At 42.5% G+C, this 12767-nt stretch overlaps 1 protein-coding gene across 14 annotated transcripts in view; it reads right to left on the reverse strand.

Moving 5' to 3' along the window:
• The window catches only part of EYA1 (EYA transcriptional coactivator and phosphatase 1), a 293996-nt gene that overhangs the window by 13479 nt on the left and 267750 nt on the right, over window positions 1-12767 (reverse strand). For all 14 annotated transcript variants that reach the window (XM_036437128.2, XM_036437131.2, XM_036437126.2 and 11 more), the window contains 5 exons: window positions 8109-8167; window positions 7851-8011; window positions 6712-6826; window positions 6489-6610; window positions 2669-2769 (listed from right to left, as the gene is read on the reverse strand). In XM_036437128.2, the coding sequence (XP_036293021.1) occupies window positions 2669-2769; window positions 6489-6610; window positions 6712-6826; window positions 7851-8011; window positions 8109-8167 (558 nt within the window). The remainder of the gene's footprint in view (window positions 1-2668; window positions 2770-6488; window positions 6611-6711; window positions 6827-7850; window positions 8012-8108; window positions 8168-12767) is intronic.

Here is a 12767-nt window from a genome sequence, read left to right on the forward strand (position 1 = left end):
GCTGGCTAGCCAACCACCTATGTCCCCTCCACCTAACCGCCCCGTCCCCATGGACCCCAAATTCATGCACTGGGCCTCTAGTAAATAATAACAAAAGATAAACAGTGGGAATAACTTGAACAGTTCTTCAAAGAGAGCAAATAAACTTAGACCTGTTACTACATTTCATTCTAACAACAAACCAAGAATTCCTTTACTTGGCATGTTGTGCTCACTCACACCAAGTATCTAACAAATGCTGCTCAGTAAGGTTTAGGAAGGGACTCACCCACAGAAACCTCCATAGGGCCCAAAGGATTTCACTTGTGTTCCTTGCATTTTGTCATTTTCATAAGCATCCTTCTGTCTACCACAAGCTAAAAAGCCACATTTTGGCAGCCTTCTCCTGAAATGAAAACTTCTTGGTAAATCTAGACGGAGAAAGACAAGTCTGGAGAACAGATCCTCACCTCTGGCCCTGGGCCCCACTGGCATGGATGCTGCTTCAGTTCTAACTGCTCAGAGGTGCTAATCCATTCCATGTCCCGCTGGCCACCAGGAGGTCCTGTCTAGGAATGGCACAGAGATTCCAGAGGCTTTCCCAAGAAAAAGACTTGAGTTTGGATTCCCACCAAACATTCTCTCTAACTCTCCAGGGTTGTATGTGGAGTATTCTAAATTTAGTCCGGGAAAGATTTCAATTTATGGAGACAGCACAAAGGACTAACAGATGTACCTAAGGACCATGGTGGTTGGCCATTGGTAAAGCTGGAATGTAAGAGCTAGTATTTAAGTGACAAGTACTGCTTAGCATCAAACTTGGCTGGATCTGAAGAGTGTGGGTTCCCACCAGCACTGATCACACTTGGGAAGCATAAAGTCCTGGGCACATTGCATATCTGTAGGCATAAGTGAAATAATCCATTATTTAAGAGCCAGGGCCAGCGTCTATGTTTTCACTGAAATTCAGAGGTGATGAGAGTGAATTAAGGCACCTTCAGACCCTATTAGAAAGCTGACCACCTGTCATGCTTAATGATGCACCTATATTCTGGCGACTCTATGTGCCACTTCTGGTATATACTAGAATACTCCAGAACCACCAAACTGAAGAACTGAATCCTTTATGGAAATATACAGCGATTTCTATGAGTCAGTGTGTGAGAAGGGAAGGGAAAGAAAAATGTTCTATTGGTTAATCTCATATTTAATGCTCTCCAATTTAAGAGATATTTATAGTGTATGACGGTGTCAAGATTTAGGGAGTTGTGCTGAAACCGGTTTGGCTCAGTGGTAGAGCGTCAGTCTGCCGACTGAAAGGTCCCGGGTTCGATTCCGGTCAAGGACATGTATGTTGGTTGCAGGCACATCCCCGGTGGGGGGTGTGCAGGAGGCGGCTGATCGATGTTTCTCTCTCATCGACGTTTCTAGCTATCTCTCTCCCTTCCTCTCTGTAAAAAATCAATAATATAATTTTATATATATATATATATATATATATATATATATATATAATTATATTATTGATTTTATATATATATATATATATATATATATATATATATATATATATATATATATATATATATATATATAAAGATTTAGGGAGTTGTAAAATTTGAAGACAGTCTCAAACAACAAACCAAGCAAAACAAGATCCCTATTTCTCTACCGCTCACACTTTACTGCTATCACTGGTGTGTAGGCAAATAATACCAATGCCCACCATTTATTGCACACTTCATATGTAACCGGCTCTGTCCCATGGTCTTCACACACCAGAACCAAACCAGCCCAGTAAGCTAGTTGCCATTCTTATTCCCATTTACAGATGAAGAAAGAAAAGAAAAAAGTAACTTGCTCAAAGTCACGGAACTGGTAAGCGGCGGCTTTATAATTCAAACCCAGACTGTCCAGCTCAGGAGTCCAAGCCATTTACAACTTCTCCAGTTACGTTATAAGCGAGTGCCACTGTAACCGAGCTCTTACAAACAAAGAAATTAGAAGAAGTGCTGCATGAACTGGACTTTGAAAAGTAAGATAATGAGAGTAGAGCATTAGAGAAGATATAATTCCATTCTGAGCAGAGGCAACGGCAGGGAAGAAGTGCTGGGCATGGCCAAGGCACTGAGCACACCACTGTGACCACGCAAAAGACTGGCATTGCTATGGAATGTGTCTCCTTAAAATACATCAGTGAGGAAACTTTGCTAAGTTGTACACTTGAAGGGATGCAGAGGAGTGAAAAGAAGGATGATGGGCAACCTGGAAGTCACGTTCCCTTCCCCATATCTCAAGAGGCAAGGTGGCAACTTCATCATCAAAAGAAGGCCTGGACTCTAGGACAGCGAACAGTATTGCAGCCAGCCCTGGTCTCCTGATGGAGCCTTTCTGTACTGGTGTTTGGAAGGTTCTCAGGTTGCATCCAGGCTTGGAGAACAAGATTTTGGTCACCTGGCAGTGTCTGCCACGGGTGCAGACCAACCATCCGTGACCCTCAAGCTTGTGTGCACCCCTCTTCAGAGAACCCACTTCCTATTTAACTCTACACTGCCCCCTTTCAGTGCTTACCGTTCAGAACACATCCATACGTGGTCTCGGAGAGAGAATGTGTGCAGATGACCCAGTTCTGAGCATTGTGAGGACCAAGAAAAATTAATGCAGAAGGAGTACCCCTGGGAACACTCACCTTTTTTGCTCCTTGTTCCTCTTCCACGCCATCGCCTATGACGACGTACACCACTTTCCTTCCAAACCTCTGAATTATCCTCTCGAAACAGCTTTCCTTTCCTAGGGAACAAAGATCCATCATGAAACATGTACAGTCTGGATAACTTAGTGCTATCGCACTTGCACTTTTTATTGACACTTTCTTCTTTGTGCCTGTGGTTCAACCCTCACCTACTTGTGCAAACTAGGAGGAGCTTTTACATGTCGTGGGGTAACACGTGGACCAGCACACTAAATTAAAGACTGTAAATTAATTCCCCATGTGGTGTCCCATTCGTTGAAATTGACCATTTTAGTACTCTTTCCCCGAGGACTCATTGATGGCAAACCAGGACTTGGTCCATGGCAGTACAGCATCCGAGGGGAGAAATATTCTTTTGCAGCAGTATTTTTCCCCCTATAAGCTGAGACTAAATACAGGCATGTTATTCTAGTCACACATTGGTTGTAAAAATGTTTCATGATCTTTTAAACTCTGAAAATCATGTTTGATCCAAAGGCTACTGAGGAGAAATCAAACATTGTTGAATTCACCTCTTCATTTTCAGGTGGGATTGTATTTGAATTAAAGACCCCCCCCAAAAAAAAAAAAAAAAAAAAAAAAGCCCAACATGTTTGCCTGAAATAGTCTCATCAACCTGCTTCTGCAATAAATTTTGGGTCATTTGTTGGGGCACTTCAGGGGGATCATGCTTGCCTTCCCAGACATCTCGTGTTCAATAAAGCCCCTTCCTGGAGGAGAAGCAGGTAAAGGTAACAGAATCCCTTTATCTCTCTACCATCTTTCCCATGTCATGACTGGGTTTGGGCTCCCATGGCGGCTGCACTGTCAGCACACCCTGCTCTTAATGCAGCCATTGTTGCCTCTCAGAGAAGAAGCTGGTGCTTCCAGTCCAGGGCTGCCAATGGGGTCATTTTAATGGACAATGGGGCAGTTTACAGTGTTCCACTGTGAATGGCAGAGCGGGGCCTGTGTCTCTTTCAAACGAGGATCAGATATACACGGGAACAAATTGCTTGTTTGCTTAAACAAATGTCTGCTTTATATTTGCATTTTGCACTAAAATATCTCGTTTGCATCTGGCAGAACAAAAATGAGGCCAGCCTTAGTCAAAGATGTCATTTCAATGCTCCTTTAGTCACCCACTAAACTGTGAAATGTTAAATCCCTTCAAGAAACAAACACAAAGCACAATTTTCAGTGCAAAAACACACAACCCAAAACTTGGGTTGCAGAAAAACTACCTTTTCCTCCACAGAGGGAAATGTTATCGGGTTTTTTGGTAAAGTGTCATTTGCATGGAAAAGTCATTGGAGAAATAAACTCATTGTTTTCTTATAGGTGAAGCAGTGGTGAACAAAAAATTCTCACCTATATGCTGTCTCCTGCAGGCTTCATTACGAATTTGGGGTCATATAGACATTTTGCCTAATAAAGATTTAAAAACTGAAACTGACTATTAAAAGTTAATTTGAGGACTTGTCCGGAGTTTTCATTTTGATCAATGCATTTTTGTTGGAAAGAACATTAGCTGTTATAGAAGACACCAGTTATCTTCGTCTATGACTTTGACATTGGGAAATGCCTAGATTTTCTGTACTGGTCCCCATTTCATGGCAAAATCAATAGTATTAACTTAGAAGTTTCAATCTCTACTTTTCTTAATAAAAGTATCATAGAAATGTGACCCTACCACTTGGGTTTTGAGGCAATTTCTATCACCACAAATCCCTTTCATTCTAATTTTTATTCTGTGCTGTAAAAAAAAAAAAAAAAAAAAGGGTCCAATATGTCAAACAAAATGCCCATTAAAAAGAATTACTTGATTGTCATCATTTCCTATCACCTAACATTTTAGAAGTATTTGGAATTAAAGTTCAATGTGCATGACGTAATGCACTACCTGCTCTTTCTTCTGGGGAGTAAGGCAATATCTCCGTCTCATGTGCTGATAAACCTTTACCTTGGACCCCTCTTTACAAGACACAATATGACTCCTCTTTATTGATAAAGGATAAACACCGGAAGGCTATTCTTACGGAACATGAGAACATATAAATTTTTGGTTTTATTGGACTATAGGGAATTCTATTCTATTTAATATATGCCTTTCTTTTCATAGGAATTTTCCAGCATTCTGCTCTTGGCCCTTTCCAGGAGGCATCTGCCATTCTCCAACTCCAGCTATGTATTCCAACATCACAGAGCCATCTGAACATCACATAGGCTCTTCAAACTCTACATCGATAAGATCAATCCCTTCTCTTTCCAATCAAATCTGATTATGGTGTCACTACTGACTCAATTGCCTAAAAGAAACCTCTGTTCAGCCTTCTTCAGAGTAAACAACCATCTATTCATAAATTTCATTCAACAAACACTGAGCACCTACTATGTACTGGACTTTAAAGCTACAATGATGAGTGAGACAGATAGACTTAACTCTCTGGTGGGGAAGTCAGACTATAAACAAATAACTATACGAGTGATATTTGAGGGAGAAGTATGAAAGTGTAGGCAGAGGACAGATGTACAGGCATTCCATTTTTGCCACTTTTCCTTAAGAGCTGAGCAGCCAAAAACAACCTTTTTTTCCACCTACCAGGATACTTCCCCAAGACTCACCAAAATAATATTCATCTTATTAGGGTGACATACTATTGATAGGTCACTATGCCTGGACCCAAGTCTACCTCTCCAGCTTCAGCTTCCCATGGACACTGCACACGAGTCATGCAGAACCACTCACAAATCCCTCAGAAGGGAACATGTTTGAATTTATCTGTCCTTTTGCTCTCACAAGCCCATCTGTCCAGTAAACCTGTATTTACCATTCTATACCCAGCTCAGATACCATTTCTTCCCTTTAGCTTTCACTGACGTTTGCCCTCTGCCTCCCCTGTGGGGGGGGAAGTAAATGTTTCCTCAATGAAGTGCACGTTCAGACACTTAGTGGCAGGACCTCCTAGGATGTGGAAAGGTGTCTAGACCTTGGAATCAGAGATCTAGTTTGTCCATTTTCTTTACTAGCTATCAACCTGAATGATTTATAATAGTTTCCCAATTTGTAAAATGCAAAGGTTGTGAAGATTGATTTTAATATGTAAATTGCTTAGTACAGTTCTGGGCTGTAATAAATACTTGATAAATGCTCATTTACATATTTTTTCAAGCTGCCTGCTTCCCCTGCTAGATCGTGAATTCTCTAAGAACAAGAGCCATGTCTTCTTTTTATCCCACTTTCGTTCTGACTTGGTTTGTATTCTAAGTTTTACTTTAGTTTTCTTTCTCCAACTATGTTTCTGTTTTTGAAAGAACTGATTTTTTTGTATCCCCATAATAAAAATGGGAACTCAATGGTTTACACATGTTGAATTAAAATAAAGCAAAAAAAATAGTTCCAGCAATAATTTAAATAAAGCTCTTATTAGAATTCATTTCTACTTTGTATATTTCTATACTACTATTTGCTTTAGCTCATAAGATTTTTTTATGATGTTGCCTAAAGAAAAATAAGATAATCTAGAATTGATGCTATAGTAAAATCAGAGGTCTTAATGTTAGCCAGTAAAGTGAAATTTTCTCAATAAAACTACACGGGTTATGATTTATATTTCTCTTCATGTCTAAAACCAATTTTGACAATAAAACCGATTAAATTATTCTTCGAGTTTTTTTGGCATCTAGCATTCTGAGAAAAAAGTCTCATTTAATGCCTTTCATTTTTTAAAGCCTGAGGGAGAAGAGTCCATTGTGAAACCAAACGAAAGCAGCTCACCTATTTTGGTTGCGCTGTAAATATTTTCTATAGGGAACACAATTCCTAATCCGTACAGCAGCACTTTCGCCAATGCTGGGATAAGCTGAGTCGTTGTCACTAAAATATTCACACAGTTTGTCCTATGAGAACAGAGAGAAAAAATAAATCTCCAAAATGAACAAGTGTTAGCACAGCTCATTTCCCAGCAAAAGCACCACGAAGGGGCTTGGGGTGAGCTTACCTGGAGTGAATGAGTGTGAGGGCCTTCAGGGCCAATGTTAACCAGGAGTCTGTCAGGGCTTCGATCTCAGCCCTCAGCTGCAGCCAGGCCTCCCTCTTGGCCGGGCCCAGCAGACCTGAGGATTCAAAAGCACATGAGCTACTTCCTGACCAGCATGTCTAGTCCACATTACAAACCATAAACATGTGATGCTGCTACCACTACCACCCTCAAGCTTTCTAGTAGTCTAAGTCATTTTTTCACACACTAGCATTCATTTGACAAGTGTTTAGTATTGTAGGAACCATCTATTGAGTGTCCATTCCTAGCATCTCTTCTTCTGGGTATTGGAGTCATCTCTTCTCTTTGGGGAGCCTACTCACAGCCATTCCTCCAACCATGCAGTTTGGACGGAGCCAACCCTTCCCTCTGGTTCCCAGGGTGGGAGCATGACCGTGGATTGGCCAGTGAAAATCAACCTTGGAGCTTTTGCAGAATCCATTGGGAAAGATATTTCTCTACCCGGTGGGAAGCACTGGCTGCATAGAAAGCTGGATGTGCTGGTGGTCATCTTTGCCACCTTCTGGGAGGGACTGACCTACACTGATTCCTGGAGGAAAAACCAGGCAAGAGATTCCTGATGGCATCGTTCAGGCACCTGGATTCCACCTGGAAACAAACACCACCCCTCTATTCTCATTGTCAGGCCCACACATTCCCTTTTGTTCCAGAGCCATTTTGAACCACAACGAAAAGATCTAAACTAATACAAGAGCATCTACTGCTTAGAGCATCTACTGGGGAGAAGGAGCTTTTTACAAGCCATCTCAAGTCATCTGGGCAAAGACTGTTAATCCCACCTCATTGGAAGGACAATGAAATGTCACAGTGGTCAAGAAACTTACTCCAGATTACACACCTACTATTACATCATGGAGCCAGGACTAGACTAGACTTGCCAGGGCAGCTGGCTCTAGTCTAATATCCCTGTCACTAAATCACAGGGGAATAATCACAGGTCAGACAAAACTGCTCTTTAAAAAAACCCAAAAAACATAATGCTATATCAAAAAATCATGACACAAAAGTGTGTGGTACTCTGAGAATGTTATCTAGGCTGTCTTCAATAACCCAGCGAGACACTGGTGACTGTCACTTGCCTCCGACATTGTTTTTGTAGGTGTTGTAGATCTCTTTTACTCGCCGGTAGCGGAAAGCCAACTTTCTCATCCAGTCTACTCCGCCACGCACCCCGGTTGCCAAGCATAAATTAGCGCTGGTGGCTGCCGCCGGGAAGCCATCTGTTCCAAAGTTATATGTGCTATTTAGACGCAAGAAAAGCCCAGAGTTAACCAAAGCAAGTTCACCTTAATTAGCTGAGCAATTAAACTACAAAATCACATTTTCTACGTGCTCACCTTAGGTCTTGCCCATTGTCATCTGAAGAGACATCATCTATATGAACTTGGTCACATTCCTAAAATGCAATTAAAACGCTGCATGTCATTTTTCAGAAAGCATTTACTTTTTTTTTTTTTTTTTAACCACAGAGTTATTTAAAAAAAACACCCCACAACTTTAATTGGACTGTTTTTCAACTATGTCAATCAGTAGGTGGCAGTCTTGTTAAATTGACAATTTTACCTACTTCAGGTCCTCTTCTAAGAGGAGAAAAGAGCAGTGTCATTTAAGGACTACTGTTATTCGGCTTCAGAAACCAGATTTTTGTGTTTAGAAAGGAAAGTGATTGAAACAATTAGCATATGTGTTCCATAAACCTCAGGTACCTGAGGACACCATGCTGCTCAGAGCTGATTCAGTCAATGCCTTCCCGTAACTAAAACCAGACATTTCGGTAAATGTAACATGCTAGAAAAATTAAACCTGATGCTAACTGCCAATGAAATTATGACCTCTGATTGCTGCCGAGCCACACACCAACACAGCCTGAGGCCAGTGTGCTGAGGAGGCCAGACAAAAAAATCTGTTACTGGTTTGCCATTGATTTGAGAGATGTGTTTTATTCCTTCTCTCTCTCTCTCTCTCTCTCTCTCTCTCTCTCTCTCTCTCTTTCTCTCTCTCTCTCTCTCTCTGCAAGAGTAGGAGAAAAAAAGCATGGGAGACTTCACAACCCTACATGAAAAAAAAAAAAATCAAACCATGCACTGTTTTTTATTTTTTTCACCATTTCACTATTATTACATACTCACTTTAAGCATTAGGTTTATGAGTTTATTATACAATAATGTCATTTGAACAGACTTGATTTTTAAGTCCCAAACCATGTGTTAACTTGTTAGAAGAGGACGCCATAATTGTGGGCTAAAGCTGTACTGGACCAAGTTCATGGTCAGGCACCTGTTAGTACAGGAGCACCCTGTATCTACCCGCGGGGTCCCCAGCCTTAGATTGTGGGAAGAACCGATCTCACACAACTCCACAAAGCAGAATTTAACAAACATCTGCCGAACAAGTGAAGGCACACTCATTTGGAGACAGACAAGGTCCCCAGTCCAGAAAGAAGCAACACATCCTTGGCATGCTTTCATATTTCAGTCACGAGTCTTCTCTTTGCACTCGGGCTCCAAATACCCCAGGGGCTTTTATTTCCCTAAAAGTTTTAGTTCAGAAATATTATTAAGAGAAATTTTGAAACGATCTTCTGATGAAAGGTCAGCTTACATTTCCTTACGTAGTTCATTTTATAAAATCTCAACATTCAGTTTGCAATCAAGGTGACATTTACCAAGCAGCACCTCAGTCACAGGAGGTGTATTTTTGTGTGGCCGGTTCCTTCTGAACAAATCCTTTGCTCTCCATGGATTTGTGAGGAAGGGAGCAGGAGATAGAAGTGGAAGGAAACTCAAACCAGCTGTTGCTTAACAAAATTAAAACCCTGACCCCAACCTCTTCTCTAAAGCATCTATTTTCCAGGCAACCGGCTCCCAGCAAGCAGCAAGTACGAGGGAGGAAAAGACTTTGACCTTGTAACCCGCCCCTGCTCTCCCGAGGTCTATAACCTCAGATAAGAAAAAAGGAAAAGCAAGTCCAGGAGGCCTCACATGTGGACAATGAATTGCACATTGAGGACCCGGCCATTTCTGGAAAACACGTTTGGGGACTTCTCAGAGTTATTCCTTTCATGGTCCTTTTGCAGATGAAGAAGTGGGATTTTTTTGTTTTGTTTTTTCAACATACTTATTCTGGCTTTGAAGAGATTCTAAATCATGAGTAGGAGTTTCTGCCATTCATCTAGTCAGAAATACAATTTTTTTATGTTGTTGGTAAACAACTCTTTGGTTAGTGTACAAATAAATAAATAAATAAATAAATGAAAATCTTACCCCCCAAACAAACAAACCAAACCAAAAAGCCATAGGGGTTTTTCTCTCTTGGGAGGAAGAACAGACAGGAGGAAGTGGAGCATCTACAAGAGGAAAAGATAATGTGGAGAAGAATGGATTTCAAGGAATCCATGCTGACCCAAGGTTCCTAGGTTGACCCTGGGAGTGGGAGGAATTCTTTGGCATTAAGAGGCTTTTCTTAAACTAAAGCCTAGTAAATCCCCATTACCAACAGAGCAGCCAGTTATCTGATCAGGACTGATGATCACTCCTCTCTGGCCATTGTCCTCGCACATCCTGTGTTTGTTTTCCCCTGGCAGCGGGATTGGAGGCTTTTGTCCCCAGGCTGAGGCCTCATTTGAAGTTTTGCTCAATATCTTCTTGGCCCTAATTAAGCCTCAATGGTGCTTAGCTTTTACCTGGAGATGCCAAACTCACTTCCCAGTGCCTGGATTAAAGCAGGGTTTGGTGTGGTGGCAACAAGGAAACCCTCCTTTATCAGGAGACTTTGTTTGGAATGATTGCAATGACAATGGATGGAAAAACCCAGAGCATTGCTTAAAGGGTCCAATTAGCACCCCAGGAATTAAACACACACAGGCCAAGAAGATGTCTTACTGTAACTGTGTTTTTGGAGTTGCTGCTCACTTCACGTAACAATAGGAAAATACCATACTGCTCAGATTTCTAATCGACAAGGTACATACTGAAGATTCATCACCTGTCTTTGTGCGTGTTTAAGAATAATGGTATAAATGTTTTGAGAAATAAGCTTTGTGGGTGTGTGTTTTAGGAAATTTTCATGAGAAACTATAATGTTACTATCTTGATGCTTACCTACCGAAAACTTTAATTCCTAAAAGAAATGGAGACTATGAAGACACTGAAACTTTTCATAGCAGAGCTGCTATGTGACATGTGAACTGTGCTGGGTGCATCCACTCTGAGACTAGAAACTGTAGGTCCCTACATTCTGACATCCTGAATCTCTCTGGGGATGAAATAGCCCTGAAACTCTCTCTCTCTGTGGATGAAACTCCCTGAAACTGTCTCCTGCTTCGTGTGTGTGTGAGTGTGTGTGTGTGTGTGTGTGTGTGTGTGTGTCTTCAGAGCCTAATCTTAGGTTTTCATTTCTGCTTTCTGGACTTGGCTGTTTTTTAGTTGCCAAATGTGTTTTAAATCCGATCAACAGATCCCTGAAGGGGGGGTGGGGTGGGGAGGGAAGGGGAGCAGAGTGGGGCTGACCCATAGGAACAATCAGTCCAGAAAGCCCCACTGGACTGATGGGACACAGGAGATGGGAAGGGAAGCAGCCCCTATGTCTAGGCGCCAGAACGTATTCCTAAAACTCTACTTTTGGTGCTTCCTGCACAGAGGGCAGAACATACAGAATTCATGGGAAAGTAAGTTTCTATTCTAAAAAGACTGGATGTGCTGAAATGGACTTTTGAAATAAACTCCAAAAATTTCCCATTGGGCTTGAAGGAGCTCAGTCATGACTGAACCTACATCCTACGGCAGCCATCCCAGGTCTGGGGGCCCCCAGGGCCAGGTCAGCCAGTGTAGCATGTTTTACGCAATCATCTGTCCTGCTGAGGCGTGAGATACACAGGGACCCCTAACATGTTTCCGTGTCTGGCCTGGGCCTCACTTGGGCCGAGGTAGCAATTCTCTGGACTCCTGGTAGAGTTTGTGCTCAACACCCATCCCAGCTGGCCAATGGGTGTCTTAGCTTAGAAAGGTTGACTTTGGCAACCCAGGAATTAAAACAAGGAAGCATGGACAGTGTTCAGTGCTAAGGAGAAAAAAACACAGCAGGGCAGGTGCCTGGAAAAGAGCCAAAAGGCCAAGGAAAGAGCATGTGCAAAGGCCCTGGGGCCACGGCAGGAGGGAGGAGAGAGGAGAGTGCGGAGGGAAGAGTTAAATGGCTGGCAGGAACAGCAGGGACCTGGCTTTGGGAGTTTTATTAAGTGGTGAGTCCCTGCACTATAGACAGTTACAGGTTAACAGAAAAGACATGTTAATTAACTGTGCAGGTGACAGTTCCAGGTGTGGTAAACACTGCAAAAACCTCCCTGAAGCCCAAAGGAACTTCCTCCTGCTGAATGGCTGGCTTCTGTTAGTCCGAGGTGGAGGGAGGGGGAGAAGAGAAAGGGATTTGAAAAATTGAAGTTATATTTTGCTAAGTCAGGGAGGGAGAGCGAGGCCCATGGTTTATCCTTGTTGCTTCTGCGATGAAAGCAATCGAACAGAGAGATAAACGGTAGATGACTAGAGCTGGTCCGCCACCATGAAACTGTGGCCACAGAAACAAAATCTGACTCTGTGACCCCAGACTGCCAATGCGGGACTCTCCTTCGGACGGCTGTGGGCTGGGGCAGCGGCACTTACTGGAGACCTGCCCTTCTCGTAGGAAACACCAGAGGGAGAGATGCAGCGGGGCTGGGAGGCTCATGAGTCTGGAGATCGGAGAGGAAGGCTCCTGAGGATGGATTTTTTTTACTCCCAAGTTAGAGTTGTGAGAGCTTATGGAGCTGGTTAGGGAATCAACAACTGGGGTGGGGGTAGGGGTGAGGTAGGGAGGTGGGAGGGGAAAAAGGAATTTTTTGTTGGGGGCCTTCAGAAGGAGTGCCATTTGACAACCCATTTTGCATAAAGCCTCTGTATGAAGTCAACAGCAGAGCTGTGTACTTGACGCTGTTGGTTAGCCAATGTCATGTCCACCCACACAGC

Source organism: Pipistrellus kuhlii, unplaced genomic scaffold, assembly GCF_014108245.1.
Source record: "Pipistrellus kuhlii isolate mPipKuh1 unplaced genomic scaffold, mPipKuh1.p scaffold_m20_p_14, whole genome shotgun sequence".
Lineage (NCBI taxonomy): Eukaryota > Metazoa > Chordata > Mammalia > Chiroptera > Vespertilionidae > Pipistrellus > Pipistrellus kuhlii.